The following is an 18570-nucleotide window of genomic DNA, read 5'->3' as shown; positions in this document are numbered from 1 at the left end:
GTTTTTGCAATTTGGACGCCTTACAATGCACGCTGCAGACTGCATGCAACAAGCTGACACTTAAATGCTCCGTAGTTCCATTCATACATCTTACAAAGCACGAGACAGCTAAGCCACGGCATCTCTCACCTCTCATCTCTGCTCCTCCAGACCGGCCTCTTAGTTCCACCTTCCTTCTTTTCACAAAAATCTCTCAAATGGCAAAATCAAAACAACTACAGGCAGAGTTCGAGCGGTGCGAGTACAGTGCACGCGTCCGTACCAGCGAGCACCCAGCCGGGGAGTGACCAGACAAAGGCTCGGTCTGAGAGGAGAGAGAGAGAGGGAGAGAGAGAAGGGGGCGGGGCTAAAGGTTTGGGGTTGCCATGGTGACGTGACTCCCTGCGTGTTGGTCACTTTTTCGGCACGGCCCCCGGCGGTTGACTGCGGGCTGTTTATGTTCAAAATTCTAGTCCTCCAAATCAATGAGGGACTTTGGAAATGTTATAGGCCTACTTTCTTGTGCTAATTGTGCTTTGTTATAAAATAAATCACTTAACACTTTATGAACACCAATATATAATCTCAAATCTTTGCAGGATCCTACCAAAATATTCCCTTTGATTCTTTGCCCGCAAAAATCTAAAGAAAAGGAATGTTGTTTGTTTTGTTTAAATGTGACCCGGGTTAAGCGCCTGTCTGCCCGTTCTGCTCAATATATTGGCGTTTCCAGTGAGCATCTGCAGAAGCCACATGATCCCGGCTCCTCAACCGTTACATCAGCGGTCAGCACCCAGACTCAAAATAAACTAGTCAATTTGCCACAATGAAAACTAATGAGGGTCAGGCAGACATAGCCTGCGGCCCCAACAGCCTAAGAAAAAACTCCACAGTGCAAACAAATCCAAATCATTTCAAGTTTTTAGATGCTTTTCCTAAACTCAACCGTTGTTCACATTGTTGCTATGCCATTTTTATAAGCGCTTATACATCATTAGTGAGTTAAAGCGAATTATTGCTGCGATCCAGGCAACTGGCGATTTTCCGATCTGCAACTTGGAGAAATGCCCCAAGACGCTGCTCATACCACTTGCAAACTCAGACTTGATTAGAGTGGTCCGACTTCAGATACGAGCTGGATACAATTATGGCAGAACCCCATGGAGAAGTGTAGCTAAATTATACAACTTTAACTTCCTGTGAAGCTTTAATAGAGAAAGGGCTATTTCCCATTACATCTGCTGTGATGAAACAATTGTACACGTTAGCATTTCATACGCTAGCTGTTGTAGCATTAACCGCTATTTTGAATCATATCTAGTGTAATGAAAGATTTGTATATGTTAGCATCTTTTTAGCTAACTGTCTTAACCATAGAGATAAAAAGGAGCTTGCGGACTGTTAGCAAATCAGCTAGTCCTTTTCAGAGTCCGTTAGCCTGCGCAATGTATTTTTCCAATAGCTGTTAGCATTAAGCATCAAACATCGCATACTATGGATGATCCAGATGTTTTCATCTGTTGTCAGGTGAGGTCAAAGCCCAGTTAAAAATCATTAATGAATGCACAAACCTTTTGAGATTTTACTTTCGATTCAAATTGGCGTGTAAAAGTGGCCTCTGAGCTAAATGCTAAATCACATTCTGTCAGGTTTCTGCTTTTCGTGGGGCTGGATACACGAAATAAAAAAAAAAGCCAGAAGACGGACATACTTGCCATACTTTAGTGTTGACCATGGCTTCCGTATTCGTTTGTATGGGGATAAAATGCTTAATTTATATGAGTACGGATGCTAGCAAAATGTACTCGTTTGTAGGAACAGGCTTAGATAGCTAAAGGTATTTCTATGATTTCTATGTTTTTAACATTAACCACTATTTTTCATATCTTCAATCATATCTGGTGTGATGAACAGTTTGTATACGTTAGCATCTCATGAGCTAACCGTTTTAACATTAGCCGCTATTTTGAATCATTTCTGGTGTTATTAAACATTGATATACGTTAGCATTACATTAGCCAACTGTTTTAACATTAGCCAGTATTTTGAATTATACCAGGCATGATGAAACGTTTGTAGGCTATACGTTAGCATCTCATGAGCTAACCGTTTTAACATTAGCCGCTATTTTGAATCATATCTGGTGTTATTAAACATTGATATACGTTAGCATTACATTAGCCAACTGTTTTAACATTAGCCAGTATTTTGAATTATACCAGGCATGATGAAACGTTTGTAGGCTATACGTTAGCATCTCATGAGCTAACCGTTTTAACATTAGCCACTATTTTGAATCATATCTGGTGTTATTAAACATTGATATACGTTAGCATTATATTAGCCAACCGTTTTAACATTAGCCACTATTTTGAATCATATCTGGTGTTATTAAACATTGATATACGTTAGCATTATATTAGCCAACCGTTTTAACATTAGCCGCTATTTTGAATCATATCTGGTGTTATTAAACATTGTTATATGTTAGCATTACATTACCCAACTGTTTTAACATTAGCTGTGTTATTCACATATACATTTATCTGGCTGGAATGCTGTGAGTTTGGAACTTGTAATTTTCATGGCACACTTAGGCTGCGCTAGGAACCAGCTAATCTAAAACTAATGACCTTGTTGCGGCATTATACATTTTTGCTGGCTTCTGTGCAAAGACTCCATTATATTCTTTGTTTAATCTAACAATGTCTAAATCTCATCATATTCCCCATGAAAGTCCCAGGGCACTTTTAGGACACGGGTTTGAACAGATGGCCCCCAAAATTAAGAAGTGTGTCGTCTCTGATTTAAACACTCTTGTGCGTTTGATATTGACTTTACAGCTCCTTCTGTTGCAGTAAGTGGAGCGGGCAGATGACAGGGCGCCTCTAGGGGCCCTCTTAGGGGACCTGACCCACCGCTCTCCCTGGGGGCCCCGGGTCGACTCCTCTACACCGAGCTCCATTGAAACCCCATCATCTGGCCTTGTTTAACATTCGATTAGATTCTACAGAAAGAAGTGCAGCTGCCGTATAGCACGTGGCTCTGGAGATTTTATTGATATGTCCCGCCTAGTCGCAATATATAACGTTTTGGTGACAGAAATGATTGTGGGGGGAAACATAAGCCTTTGTATTTTATGTAAGATACCTTATAATAATATACGTCTACAAAATATCTCTAAAACAAGCTGTAATATGTAGTTACACAAAACACCAGCAGAGGGCGGAAACCTTCCTCATAATAATCAGCGCGACGAAGCGAGTTTGGTAAAAAAAAAAAAGAAAGTCTAGATTTTAAAATGGAGACAGATCGAATATGCCGGATGATTCAAACAAGTATAATGAGACAAAAGGAACAACTACAGGTTTACAAGATTACTGCAGGGTTAAAAGCTCAAAATAAAATAACCTGTTCATCTTAATATTTTAAACATTTCTTTACAATTCCATTTCAGTGTCGGCTGTGTCACTCAAGTCCGGACAACATCACAGTGGATCGATGTCTGATCTGATCACTGGACTTTTCCAAATCACATCCATTTGCCCTGACGTCACGGAGCAGCCCCACAGCCTCAGACGGCCCTGGCGGGAACTGTCTGATGGAACAAAAGCGATTATTCTGAACTCCAGTTGTCATGGCGATGAACGGGGCGAGTCGGCGCGCAGACATTACCATTTAACGATATTTTTGGGCATTATCAAAGACCTATTGTTATTGGTGCTCAGGGTCTTGTACAAAAAAGATGGATAAAAATGATGGAAGCACAAAAGCTCTGGTTTGACTCAATCTGATCACTTTCAGCATTCAAATGACCTGTGCTGCACAATTTAGGCACTTTCCTCTGTTACTAAAAGGTTATTGCCTTGTCAAAAAACATATATAGACAAATATTTGGCTTAATTTATGCAGAATAATTCCATTCACTCCGGTTCTTCTTCTTTGTTGTGTCATAGAAGGCACACAAAACGGTCCTTTGCATTTTTTTACAACCCACAATCCATCACCAAACTCATCCTGAGCAGTTCTGCGCTCGAAGGGTGTTTATCACAACGTCAGAGATTCGTTAGCATACTTTTAAGCTGAAAGTGAATGCTTGCATCCATTGTTCTATACAATGTAGTTCACGCTGCTGCCTAAAGAGGACGCTCCAGGTCAATCCAACACCCTGAGCAGCCCATTCTCTCATTCCTTACTGTCTTTTCACTTTTAAGCTTTCTCAAGTTTTAGATGTAAAAATAGACCAAAAACCCACCCTTCTGATAAATATAAAGGATTATTTTATGATACTTTAACCACTAGCGAGCAAAGCAAGGAAATAACTACAACACCGCGGCGACAGTCCATTGTTTTTACACGCGTATTCATTCAAAAATATTGGCAGTATCCGCATGTAGCACCTTCTGGAAGACAGATGGGAGAAATACACAGGCAATGTGTAGTAGACCTTACAAAACTTTAGGACCCGTTTTCTCAAGAGTTTTCCTCATCTACATGTTGTATTTAAGAATACGCTTTTTTTAAAGGGGGGTATTATGCAAAATCGACTTTTTCAAGCTTTACATCGTGTTATTATGTCATTCCCTCATTAAAAACATGCCTGAAGTGTTGCCTTGGCACATTCATGTATTTTTGAGTAATCTGTAAAAACTCTGATGGCGGCCATTTTAGGGATAGGTTTGCCTGAGTCCTCCTAGGAACGCCCCCACCTCCTGGAGACGCCTCCGAGCTTTCGTCACCAGCCGAGTAACCAACCACTGCTCCTCAGCAGAACCCCCTCCCCACTGATGCCACAGACAGTGTGTGGAGGGGGCGTGTCGGAAAGGGTCAGAGGTTCTTAAAGAGACAGAGGCCTATTTCAAGACATTCACTACAGCCATTTTGAGAGAGCAATTTTATACAAGGCAGTTATTCTAATTTACTGCATTTACAGACCAACAGAAGGTTTGGTCATCATTGTAGTGTGATATAGACTGGTGCTATGTGATTGAAAAAAGTATAATACTCTTTAAGATTTTAAAATGTGTTCGTTCTTGCCTTCATTAAGCTCTGAACCACAAAAAAACAAAGCAAAATTATAATTTTTAGAAATGTTTCACTTATAAACAGCTTATTAAAACCTGCAGCGTCTCGCCTAAAACATAGAATATCAATCCTGAGCCGTCCAGAAGATTGACTTTTTACTCCCACTGTCCAGCATCCCACCACAGCCAGACAAGTGAGCCCTTTACGTGAAAACATGCAGTCAAACACTGCTGTGCGCTGGTTATGAATATGAAACATGATTAATGGCCCCGTCTCCAGAATCACTCATTAACGCGTCGTCAAATGGCGGAAGAGCGATGCATGCTGGGAGGCGGACAATAGAGCCCTCCACTCCTCTGTCCTGCGAATCATCTGTGTACATTAACCTGCATTCCCCACTGCCGCTGCCTGTTGCTAGGTAACCGGCGGTCAGGGGTCAGCCGTGCAGACAGGAGCGCCCCTCGTTCCTGTCTGAGGATCGTCGGGGGCAACGCTATCAAACGTTCAGCGCCTGTGATTTATTATGATGGCTGATCTGGGAACAGTGAGAGGAGAGCGGCTGTGTGGTCTGAGACTGAGCTGCGACAGGAAACTTAGTCTGAGTCTGAAGGCCGTGTGATTACGGTCACTCTCTTAGTATGGAGAGTGTACAATACATATGCGGCACACTCACTGTACCATAGAGTTTGTGATGTGCAGATGTTTCAAAAGAAAGGTTGTCCCCCATTCGTTCATTCTTTTCCGACATAATCGGGCCAAAGCACATAGAAACCCACTGTCATATAATGATGAGGAAAAGTTCTTGTGAAAAATGAAAAATAAACCCTACCTTCTGGCTGTTGGGTTTGATGCATCGGATGAAGTACGGGTTTGAAGAGCTGAGCGTGGCCATCAGGGAGTGAAGAGAGTCCTGCAGCACAAGAGCGATCACGATGAGGGGAACAGGACGGTCAAGTGTCTTGTGTTTGTTTGCACTTTGGAAACGTTTTTGTTGTTTAAACAATACAAATGCCATACAAATAAAGTGGATTGGATTGAAATGTGTCCTAAAATGTGACCTCGTAACTTCAGGTAAACAATATTCCAGCTATTTACAGTATATGGGATTTGATCAATTGATAAAGGAACCATAAATTTATTTAATACCGATACGTCAACAATACTTGGTTGACTACACCAATACCTAAATGATACTTTTTTGATACCTATACTAAATTATACATCATCTACAACCAGAAAACAAAACAATAATGTAACTTATTATTATCATTTTAGATTTGTTTCATTTAGTTGATGTGAAATGACTAAGTGACTTCACACTGGTATCACTAAACTTTATCATTTTGTCAATATCAAGTCAATATTACAGAAACAGTGCCTGCATATGGAAATCCAGAAGGGGTCAGAGGTTACACAAAGGCTGATATTGACAATTCTGACACCAGAATTTCCGGTCACTGATGGCACTGTTTTGTCGAGTGAGTATTCATCAAGATCATTTGACGTAACAGGCGCATCATTTTAGAAACGCCCCTAATACCTGGCTATTCACTTTTTCAATTAACAGCCTGCATTTGACATAATGATATTTAAAAAACATCTTTTCATTCTTCAACAATGCATTCACAAATCATAAACTAGTTTTCATAGAGCACTACTATGATCTTTGATTCTTCCAGCGCGGCCTCCAGTTTAATTTTTACCTTGTGCAGCAACGTCATGTGAGTAACTGTGCCTCTAATGAAGTAAACTCATCTGAAATCATTAAACCGCAGTCTGGACACAGCGTGTGATATACTGACCTTGAACTGCGAGCTGACGGTGGGGCGGCGGTGCTTGATGCTGCTCTTCAGAGTGTCCTGTTTGTTCCGACTCAACACGTGCTCAAACAGGTCGTACACGAAGTCCAACCTGGGGCAGAGAGACAGTGGCGTGACCTCAGGGGGAAGAGGCAAAGCAGGACATCGGAGAGAATTTGAGGACATTTCAGCGCCACTTGTTTCATTGCTAACCTTTGACTTAATGTTTGGCTACAAAGGTAATCAGACACAGACCTGCTCTCTCGGAGGAGGTTGAGGATGTCGTCTCGAAAAGTGTCCCTGTTTTTCTCCAGCATCCCTCTGACGTCGTACACCACCTGAAAACAAAACCATTATCTACTGTCAAAGCACAAATCACACCAAACTATGTCATAAAGTCCCATAAATGCACTCTTTTTTCACCTCGCCGGCGTAGTGTCTCACTCCAAAGTAGTGAACTGCCACACGCGGCTTCACATAGAATGGGTTTTTCTAGATGAAGAAGAATTGTGTTAGATATTCCTCTCAACATCCTCTTTAATAATAAATGTAAAGTCATGGTTATGAGCGTGCCCGTACCGAGTGCTGGCAGTGCAGCTTCTCCAGCAGCGTGTCATCAGTGGCTTTGGGGAAGTGACTCTCCTCATTGAAAAGTGCCAGTAGACCCAGTTTCTAGGGAAATTATTAGCTTTCATTTAAAAATTATACTGTATTTATGTCATATTTAGCATAATTTTAGTGCTATAATGTTGCACCTTTTCAATCAGATCCAAACACTCTCCGTTGTCCATCCAGTCAATGTCCGTCCACACTAGACCCTCCCTGTAGAGTAAAGAGAAACATATTGTTGTAGCACATAAAGGTTTTCTTATACGAGCCGCCCTCTAGTGTCTGGTTCATGTATTACTCTTCAATTCAGACTCATTTTTAAAAATCTAGATCCATAAAACAGAAAGATAACGTTAATACATTCAGAAAATTATATCTCTTTCAACAAAACTAGATGGGCCGCACGTTATATATCGGAAAAAAAAAATAAGGTGATGCAATATCTGTATTGTAAGAAGTCACAATATGTCGCAACATCACTAAAGTCTCAGAGTCAGGACCAGGGGCAGAAAGTATTCAGTCACAACCTTTTGAAGTAACTGTACTGTTTGGAGTAGTTCTATCATACTTCTACTTGAGTAATAGTGTAATGAATGAAATATCTTTTATTTCATGGGTAAAAACAAAGTTACTCATTTCAGTGTGAGTAAATCTGCAAGTGGCAAAAGCTTCATGTGACATAAAACAGATGCCGTACGTCTTTTGTGTGTTTTATTCTATAGACATATTTCTTTTTAGACTTGCACTCTCAAACTGTTGCTCAAGTTTTAAAGTAGCATTTTCTCAGGGTACTTGATGTCAGTTTGGTATGAGAAAAATGTATAGGTATTACCGCTATCAAAAGCAGGTATCGAAGGGAAAAAAAAGAATTTAGATCCAAGTTTTGATGCTGTTGGTCCAGGAACAGAATTAAAGGAAGTGACTTGGTTGTTTCACGTCAAATAAATGATTTTTCCCAAATGTTTGCCCGATTTCGTTTTTCCCATTTTCTCCCCCAATTTTTTTCTCCTTTTCCCAATTTTTCCCCCTCATTCTTGCTCATTTTTAGGACTAATATTTTCCTTTTTTTTTTTAAGCAATTTTTTCCCTATTTCTCCCCCATTTTGCTCAATCTTTTATGCCACAATTTCTCCCATTTCCCGCCCCCAAATTATTCCCCATTTTTCCACACATTTCTTGACATTGCAGATGAACCTGATATTCTACATCTGCAGCTCTTCCTCACATCATTGTTCTGTATTCTGGTTCTAGATGACAAATAGTTTAGTATAGGTATCGAAATCCAAGTATCGTTAAAGTACTAGTACTTTTACCATAAACTAAGCTCAAAACATCAGTATTTTACGGTTAGTAGCATAGTCACCATTACAGAATTTGTACAATAACTTTAGCCTGTTTAGAATGTTGTGATGTCACACAAACACACCCTGTACGAGTTGTACCTTATTTTTTTCCCCACAATACCAAACAGGTACCTTATAATGGTAAGAAACTCTGTCAGAAATGACCAATTAATCAAAAATATGTTTGGTCTTTCTACATTCAAAACAGCATTTCGTTCGGCCATTCACCCACTCATTTCTCCTCATTTTGACCCACCCATGTTTTGCTTTGGTCAAAAGTGAACTAATATGGCATCATACTTGTTGTACTCCAGCTGCTCCAGGGAGAAGATGTGTTTGTTGAAGTATTCCTGCAGTTTCTCGTTGGCGTAGTTTATGTTGAACTGCTCGAAGCGGTTCGCCTGCAGAAACACGATTCCACACAAAACAAAAACCATGAGCAGCTTGTATGAAAGGACTCACCGTGTTTACATTTACGATTTGGTCATTGTTCGTGTTGGGCCTGACCTCGAAGTTCTCGAAGCCGAAGATGTCCAGGATGCTGATGGACCGGAAGTCGTTTTTGCCCTGGATGCGCGAGTTGAGTTTGTGGATGATCCAGTTGAAACACTGGGAGTAAAGTGCCATCGCCATGGAGTCCCGCGAGTCGGCCGCCTGGAGACAGGTTTGTGTACAGCGTTTATCTCCTCATGTTGTTGCAGACACATGATAAAGATTGCAACACTACAGTCCAAGCATTTGATTTCCAGAAGGGGCCACATAAGAAGCCTGAATTAAATTGGAGGGCCGCACCAACAATATCTTCAACTCATTCTGCAACTTTATCCATTGTATCGGACACTGGTATTTAGCAGGACTATTATTTTCTGAAAACATTTAGCCATATCAAGACAAGGACGTGCATGTGTGTGCATCGTTAAAGTAAATTTCCCTGGGGGCCAAAACATACATGGGGAGTGTATCGCCAGGGTCCATTAACAAAAGCACCTAAATAATAATATGTATTGATTGGGAAAATACAATTGAGGAAACTTTTTTTTTTCAATAATAAATAATAAGGAGCCTGACAGGACTGTAGCCAATGTGTTGTTTACATCCTGATCTCTCATTATGTCAGTGCCCTCTGCTGGACAGGTGTGGAATCCTTTCCTTTTGTTTTTATCTAAGCTGCCCCCTTGTGGCAGGAGTGAGGATTTGGTAATTTCTTAAAGGGGGGGTATTTTGTAAAATCGACTTTTTCAAGCTTTCCATCATGTTATTATGTCATTCCCTCATTAAAAACATGCCTGAAGTGTTGCCTTGGCACATTCACGTATTTTTGAGTAATCTGTAAAAACTCTGATGGCGGCCATTTTAGGGACAGGTTTGCCTGAGTCCTCCTAGGAACGCCCCCACCTCCTGGAGACGCCTCCGAGCTTTCGTCACCAGCCGAGTAACCAACCACTGCTCCTCAGCAGAACCCCCTCCCCACTGATGCCACAGACAGCGTGTGGAGGGGGCGTGTCGGAAAGGGTCAGAGGTTCTTAAAGAGACAGAAGACTATTTCAAGACATTCACTACAGCCATTTTGAGAGAGACATTTTATACAAGGCAGTTATTCTAATTTACTGCATTTACAGACCAACAGAAGGTTTGGTCATCATTGTAGTGTGATATAGACTGGTGATATGTGATTGAAAAAAGCATAATACCCCCTCTTTAAAAAAAATCATGACAGTTGGTTCTCAACTGGTGGGTCAGGGCCCAAATGTGGTTCGCAGAGCAATCGGAAGTTTCTGAATCAGTCATTTTTTTATTAACAGAACAATGAGGAAATATGGCGTTCAGATTTTATTTATAAAATCAAGGTCAATCTGCCAAATTTAGTGGGGGTAGTTTGCAAAAATTTTGTTGAGAATGTATTATTATTACTCCACTACATTTGAAAGATACATATAGAACTTTCTACTCAACAACATTTCTAAAAAAAGGCTCCAAAGTAAAAAAATAAAATAAAATAAAAATGTTCCATGTGTTTTATTTATTTTAAAAGCCTAATAATGCACGCTCCAAAACAGTAGGTGGTGCTGTGCAGATGTAAAACCAAACACTACTGACTCACAACAAGTAAGAAAGTTTGTCCCCGTGGTGTCATGTTTCTGAATCAGCAAAGTTGTTTTTCACATTTGCTGGTTTTGCTGGTTATTTTTTTTACTTCCTGTGTCTGGTTTCCCTGAGGCTTTTTTACTTTTAATACGTTTTCATCCTCATTTCCATCTCGTTTTGTGTCGCCATTTTGATGCTTTTTTCATGAAGCTTTTAGATATCGGTAAAGTCAACCTGGAGAAAAAAGCTCAGTTAAGGCGAGGGTTAAGAGATTAAACTGATTTGTAATTTCTACTTTCCCAGTACTTTCCACCGCAAATACTTCAGTGCTTTCACTTAACAGAGCCTCGTACCTGCTCCACGGTGAGAGGCGTGCAGATCTCCTCTCCTCGGAGGATCATGGAGCGGTGCGTCAGGACTTCGGCCAACTGCTCCGGGTTCAGCCCCAGCAGCTCCGCCGTGCGACTCAGGGCTACGCTCACAACAACACAAGCACGACGCAAATTACAACACAACAGCCTCAGCCATCGCAAGTCAAACATTCAAAGCGCTTCTGTACCCGATTTGGTGGACACCTGAGCGCCCCCCGCCGTCACAAACTCGAGGTTTCCCGCGTTGAGGATCCCGGACAGGAGGCGCAACACCTCCGCTATGTGCTCCTCCGTGAACTGCATCGTGCGCATTGCATTCTGGAAGCGAAACACATGCAAAACTGCGTTCAAATTGTGTCGCGTTTAGACTCTGCAGTGTCTCGCATATTCAGCAAAGTACCAGGACGTCGTTAAAAGTGCATTTGTCGTTGATTGTCTGGTCGTGGATGCAGCCCGACTGACGGAGATAGTGGTAACTTTCCGGAGAGGACAAACCAAAGGCCTCTGCGAGACGAAACGCATCGAAAGATCAACACAGAAAGTACAAAAGTGATTTATTTTATTGAAGAATTGTGTCCTCAAGTCCTGGATTACCTTTCTGTTGTGTGTTGGTACCAGCCAACAGCGCGTAGAAAATGTGGTAGTTCCTCTCCCCAGGGTTCTGACGCACAACTCGATTCTGGACAAACAAGAGTGAATTTAAGTCGGGGCTATTGAATTATGGAGTGATTTCTAATAAAAAGTAGGCTACTCACTTTTTCTAAGAGGTCTGTGGTCAGAGACGAGCCAGTCAAGGTCTTTAACGATGGCAAAGAACAGACAATTTGACTTTTTATTCAATCTGGCTCCTAAAAGGATTCGATTTATACATTTACGAAACTCAATTTGTAAAAGAAGAGATAATGCGAGAGCTTGAGATGAGTCGGAGCAGCAGCTAACAGTTTATGCTCCACTGCTTCCCACTAATCACAACCTTTTTGTTTAGGCCTGTGTCTGGACATAACTTAAGTATTCACTGTCGTATTGCAGACATTTGTTTTTGCGATAAAGGATACAGTCTACAATGCGTCCGCCCTGGATGTTGCCTTTCTGGCTGAAGTGCAGTTGGACGAACTTCCCGAAGCGACTGGAGTTGTTGTTGTACACAGTTTTGGCGTTTCCGAAGGCCTCCATGATCGGACTAGTCAGAAGATAACAAAAAAACATTTTAGGCACTCAGCCACTGATTTGGATGTACTAGGTTTAATACAAGACTGCCCCCCCGCTGACCTGCTCTCCAGAAGCGCTTCCTCCACGTGGGACGTCCGGTCTTTGGATGAGAGATCCTGGGAGTGCTGGCTCATGGCGGACAGGAAGCGCAGGATCAGCTTTGTGCTCTCAGTTTTACCCGCTCCACTCTCTCCACTGTGAAGGGAGACGAAAACACAAGGTTGAAAGTGAAACATTAATAATATGACCAGCTGCATCCCTGTGTGGTGCCAGCACTGCATCCTGCTGTAGGAGCGTCCAGTGCATAGTAAAAGCAGCCGAGAAGATCATCGGTGCCCCTCGCTTCTCCATTCAAGACATTTACTACACAACAGTCCCAGTCATAAAGCCTTTAGAATCATTTATATCAACGCATATCATCACGGGTGATCCCACACACCCATCAAAGTCTTGTCAGTGCACAATCTCTCGGTATTCAGCCCATTATAGAGTTCGGGATGGAATGACATAAATTCAATCCATGGAAATCCACCATGTTTTTGGGTACGAGCAAACGTAGTCATCAGTAGTTCAAAACAATGAAAAGTGGAGAAAAGAGCCGAGTGCAGAGTCACTACTGGTAAATACATCAAACACGCTGTAGTCTAACATAACTCCAGTACTTTACCTTTTTAAAATTCAAATCACTTATTATGGAAAAAGTCAACTGCAAGTCCCCCAATCCCTGTGGTATGACATCACGATCCCAAACGATATTGAATGACTTTAAATACAGAAACCCCTTTGCCTCAGCTTATATATATATTAACTATTTTTGGTTATATTCTAAAAAAAAAGAAGAAGAAGAAAAGAAAAATACAGAAACTTTGATTTACAATAAAACTTGGACAGTCTAAATCCAAGACCAAACTAGGAGCAAACCTGCGACTAAACCATTAGCAAAGCCAAAACCAGGACTAAACTTGGACTGAACCAGTGACCAAGTCAGGACAAAGCAAATGACTAAAACTAAGACAAAACAGAGGCCAGACCAGAGCTAAAGTTAAACCAAGACTCAAACTAAGATTAAAACCACTTTTTTCAATAACTCATGCAAGACAATTAGCGTTAGCATGTAGCATGTAGCATAAGATGTTGCAGTCTAATTAACTAAACCTTGCTAATGTGACACAACATTGCCTACGGTTATGGGGAGGCCATTATTTATGCATATCTTTGGCAGAAAACACAAATGTGACTCCTTAATCAATTAATCCAACATGAAAATGTTTCAGTTTTAGCAAAATGTTATTAGCTTAATTCTGTGAGTAGGGGAACTGCAGACCTGGAGCCCAGACAGTCGAAGCAGCCGTTCGTATTTTGACCACTAGATGGAGCCATGTGCTTTTGGACGCTGGAGTTTGTCTTTCTCTCTGTTTTACTCTACTCATTATTATTTATTTATTTATTTTTTCATAATGAATGAAACTCTACTCTTAGTAATAGCCACCAAGCTAATGGAAGTGATCTGCATTTCTTTGTAAAAGTATCATATTATTGTTGTCATAATTCTAACCAGACAAGACGATTCTCTGTTTCGTCGAAAAGCAACATTACGAAAGTCTTACACCAAACACTGCGCTCGCCCTTTCAGAGCTTCACAAATAAACAGCACAGAGCACACACGTCTGAATTTGGAGAAGTAATTAAAACAGTCCAGACCGAAACAGAAGTCCACCACAAAGACACTGCACTCATTTCCTCATCTCTACAGTTTATTTAGGTCCAGAGTGTGGCATCTTAAGTGCTCTCTGTGAATATAATTGTAGAGCGCGGGACGGGACAGTTTTGTGGTTGACGTGATTCATTTGGGCAAACTGTGATGCGAGTGAAAGATAAGGCTAATTATTGTGTACAGATAGAGCCTATAGAAAGCCCCGAGAAAATGAGAAGTTTGGGCAGTGGTTTAAGACGTATAGTCCCCAGCATCAATGAGGTGCAACTAGGGCTGTTCAATTAATCGAAATTCGATTACGATTTCGATTACAACAGTAAACGATTACAAAATTAGCATAATCGCAAAAAAACGATTATAATTTTTTTTTTTCAATTTTTTTTTTTTCCAATTTTTTTTTTCAATTTTTTTCATTTTTTTTTTTTTTCTAATTTTTAATTTTGGGATTTTTGTCTTTTTTTGCTGCATTTTTGTCACTTTTTTGCTGGATTTTTGTCACTTTTTTGCTGGATTTTTGTCACTTTTTTGCTGGATTTTTGTCACTTTTTTGCTGGATATTTGTCTTTTTTTTGCTGGATTTTTGTCACTTTTTTGCTGGATTTTTGTCACTTTTTTGCTGGATTTTTGTCTTTTTTTTGCTGGATTTTTGTCACTTTTTTGCTGGATTTTTGTCTTTTTTTGTTGGATTTTTGTCATATTTTTTAAGGATTTTTGTCACTTTTTTGATGGATTTTTTTAAAGGCAACAAATAATCGTTTGAATAATCGTGATTTCAATTATGAGAAAAATAATCGTGATTATTATTTTTTCAATAATCGAGCAGCCCTAGGTGCAACTATATTCAATCAAAAATAAAGCATTGAGTATATTTTTCCTGACTCTCCTCCCTGGGCTGACGTGCACAGATATCCAATTTAAAGTGTAAAGACTGGAAAGGCAGTGTCGCGAAATGATTATGAAAACGGCTTGAGTTAAATGTCTTAGTTGTTCTCTCCAGTTCTCTAAACAGCAGCTCCATTATTCAACAAGTGCCACACTGCATAAAAGACACTGCGCGTCACTGTAAAGGCCAAACTACATCACGACAGCACTGGGTCTCAGGAACAGCCAACAGTGGGGGGGAGAGTTCTATTTGAAAAGACCACTGGCTCCCGGCCGCTTTCCTGCCTTTGCACAGCCAGCCAGCTTAAATAAGGTCCAATGTGATGCAGCGCTCTCTTACTTTCTAAAACATTTTTGGACACCTTAAAACAGGGGCGGACTGGCCATGTGTCCATTCTGGAAGAGCACAGAAGGGCCACTGGCTCTCGGGCCACCGGAATGGCCTCTCACTTTATACCTTACCCTTACCCCCGGGCGTAACCGAGCTTCACCCAAATATAAAAGTTTAAAAGAAAAGCATCCAAAAACAAAAATGTGCTAGAAAAGCAACGAAAAGTGACAAAAAAGTGACAAAAAAGTGACAAAAACACAACAAAATGTGACAACGTGACGACAAAGCAATGAAAAAAGCGATGAAAAAACAACAATAACACGAAACCCCCCCCCCCGAAAAATAAGAGACGAAAACACAACGAAAAAGTGACAAAAAAGTGACGACAAAGGAACAAAAACATGACAAAAATGCAGCGACAACGTGACAAAAAGTTACCATCACTTTTCTAGATATTAACCTTCAAATGAGGCGTTACAGTGTTGCTCTTCAGTCAAGAAGCCTTTTGATTTGGGTAAAGCCGAACTGGAGAAAATGCTCTCGGTTAAGGCGGGGGGCAAGAGGTTAACATATGTATTTGTGGAAGTGTCGCATTTACGCTAATTTGGGCCAGGCTGGCCAGAGTCGAGGGCCGTTTTTCAGTCCCAGTCCGCCCCTGCCTTAAAATGTATGTTTCTTCTTTGGTTAATTTAAAATGGACATAGTATCAAACAAATACTCCATTTTAGTGACTGACTGGATTGTCACCAACATCGGCTCTCCCCAAGGGTGCATACTCTCGCCACTGCTGTACATTTCTAAATGAGATCATCTCCGGGTGTGATGAATCCCATCTCCAATCGAACACAACAAAGATGAAGGTGGGAGTCTCCACACTGCCCAACCGTCATAAAAGGAGAGGTAATTTACTGTGTTTCTGAGCACAAGTGTCTGGGTGTGAAAGTGGGACAAAAATACAGACCACATCACATAAAAGAGACCCACAGACTACTTTATCAGGTGGACAAAACAATGTTGCGTTTGTGGAGAGTGCTCTCACTTATTGTATTGTCTGTTGGTACCATTGGGGCCATAAAAGTACAGTCGCAAGCAAAATCAGCCGTTCCTCTGAAGAGTCTGTAGGACATTTATTTACCTCGAGCTCTGGATAAAGCAAATATCGAAAATATGATCAGACTCAATACATTACACATCACACAATACATTTTCTACCACTGCTAGCTCCAACAGACTCCAAAAAAAAAGGGATATGGATGGGTTTGGGAAGAAATTTGACACAACACAACAACAAAATCCGCAGAAAAATGTCATTCAGCCGTGTGTACAAAAACAGCATGACCAGATTAGGGTTGTCGACAATGCAGATTGAAACGTGAGAATGCGCTACAGGGTGAGGGGATTGTTGACATGAAACTTGGATTTACAGTAAAGACACAACTGCCTGAATGCGAGGCTAAAGTGGAAGATTGTCAGGATAAGTGTGATAGCCACAAATGGCAAGGGCCAACCACAGCTAAACTGTCTCTAAGAAGACACAAACAACAAGCTAAAACCACATGTGTGTACAGCGTTCCTTCAAGCAGTCTGGATGAAAAGACTCTCTGAAGACACTATGTTCTTCAAGGTCTTATATTATGCCAAATTGACTTTGTTACACCGTTATCCTCCGCATCGAAAACATACCTGCCAACCCTCGCCAATAGCTGTTCCCACGTTTCATGTTTTTACTTAAACGCTGAACGCTGCTGTAGTAGATACTTGTTGTGGACTGTACTTAAGTAGTACTGTACTTTACTTTAGTATCTTTGTTGAGAATTTTCTGCTTTTACTCAAACACTTAATATAAATTAAGTATAAAATATAAAACTCCTTTCTCCACTCTATTTCTAAAAAGGCTCAAATTAAAAAGTTAATCTGGCCAAGTATCAACAAAATAATGCACGCTCCAGAACAGTAGGTGGCGCTGTGCAGATGTACTGTCAAATACCACCGACCTACAACAAGGAAGAAAGTTTGCCCCCGTCATGTTGCCGAACCAGAGGTGAATTTTGGCGCATTTTTTTGTTTTTTGTAGACATAATTATTTTGCCTAACACTTATTTAAACTGATTTCTACTTTCTACTTTGAATACTTAAATATTTTCCCCAGCAAATACTTTAAATTAAGCAATCATAAAACGGAGCAAGTAATTTAAGAAATTCACGGCACGGTAGTACAACGGTTAGCGCTTGTGCTTCACAGCTAGACGGTCCGGGTTCGATTCCCACAGAAAGGGACGGGGCCTTTCTGTGAGGTGTTTGCATGTTCTGCGTAGGTTTCCTCTGGGTACTCTGGTTTCCCCTACCACTAAAAACATGTACAATAGGTGAATCCTCCAGCCAGGTGTTTCTGACCACCAGCCTGGCTCCACATCATGGAGATGCGGCCCCCGAGCGCCGGCCCATGCTGGCAGCTCACTGTGCCTTCAGGTCGCCCCAGCGGCAGAATGAATTTTCTCTACGGGGATTAATAAAGTATACCTAAACCTTAAGTACTTTGACCACCATTGGTTGCGGTAACAGTAGCAGTCGTGGAGATGACAGCAATTAAAGGCGTATAGTACAAGATTGAAGCAGAAGTAGCTGTACTAATTATGAGTGAAGGTGTAGTTATCTCAAAAGTGGGTGAATGTATGATTCCAGCAATAAAGTACTACAGCTTAAAGAGGCTGTGATATTCTATAACAGGGGTACTGTTATGCTCCAAGGAGTAGTAGTTGTAGGGTGGCTCAGTGGTTATTGCTCTTGCCTCTGCATGGAGTTTGCAGGTTCTCCATGTGTGGCTCATGAGTAGGTCTCCTCCAAGTGATTTTCCCCTACCACCAAAAACATGTATAAAAGGGTCCCCCCTTGGTTCAGGTAGAGTGAGAGTGTGCATTAGAGTGTCAGTGTGGAAGGAGATTAACCCATTCATTATCTTGTGGGCTCACTACTAATTATATAAATAAAATAGAATAGTATAAAGAAGAGGAGGATTATGACTTTACTGAACACAATGATGAAATGCATTATAAAGTACTTTTACTTATATCCCACCACTTCCCCCCCCTCTGGATTAAAACGATCCCGTATAGCCCTCCACAAGTTCCCACATGGCGCGATTAAGCGGCCGGCTAAGACACACAGGAATGTTAAACTTTAAACAAACACTTGGCTATCTTTTCCCATCATGCTTTGCTGCTGT

At 41.0% G+C, this 18570-nt stretch overlaps 1 protein-coding gene across 1 annotated transcript in view; it reads right to left on the bottom strand.

Annotated features, from left to right (window-relative positions):
- myo10 (myosin X) overlaps positions 1 to 18570 on the bottom strand; it is a 135850-nt gene that overhangs the window by 32663 nt on the left and 84617 nt on the right. Inside the window, exons 5-19 of the mRNA XM_079569108.1 lie at positions 12481 to 12615; positions 12267 to 12391; positions 11967 to 11980; positions 11806 to 11890; positions 11612 to 11715; positions 11400 to 11529; positions 11194 to 11312; positions 9263 to 9409; positions 9056 to 9156; positions 7559 to 7625; positions 7383 to 7475; positions 7227 to 7295; positions 7059 to 7141; positions 6807 to 6915; positions 5834 to 5914 (exon numbers count right to left, since the gene is read on the bottom strand). Coding sequence (XP_079425234.1) covers positions 5834 to 5914; positions 6807 to 6915; positions 7059 to 7141; positions 7227 to 7295; positions 7383 to 7475; positions 7559 to 7625; positions 9056 to 9156; positions 9263 to 9409; positions 11194 to 11312; positions 11400 to 11529; positions 11612 to 11715; positions 11806 to 11890; positions 11967 to 11980; positions 12267 to 12391; positions 12481 to 12615 — 1462 coding nt within the window. The remainder of the gene's footprint in view (positions 1 to 5833; positions 5915 to 6806; positions 6916 to 7058; positions 7142 to 7226; positions 7296 to 7382; positions 7476 to 7558; positions 7626 to 9055; positions 9157 to 9262; positions 9410 to 11193; positions 11313 to 11399; positions 11530 to 11611; positions 11716 to 11805; positions 11891 to 11966; positions 11981 to 12266; positions 12392 to 12480; positions 12616 to 18570) is intronic.

Source organism: Gobius niger, assembly GCF_951799975.1.
Source record: "Gobius niger genome assembly, chromosome: 13".
Classification (NCBI taxonomy): domain Eukaryota; kingdom Metazoa; phylum Chordata; class Actinopteri; order Gobiiformes; family Gobiidae; genus Gobius; species Gobius niger.
This window is presented reverse-complemented; position numbering and strand designations above follow the sequence as displayed.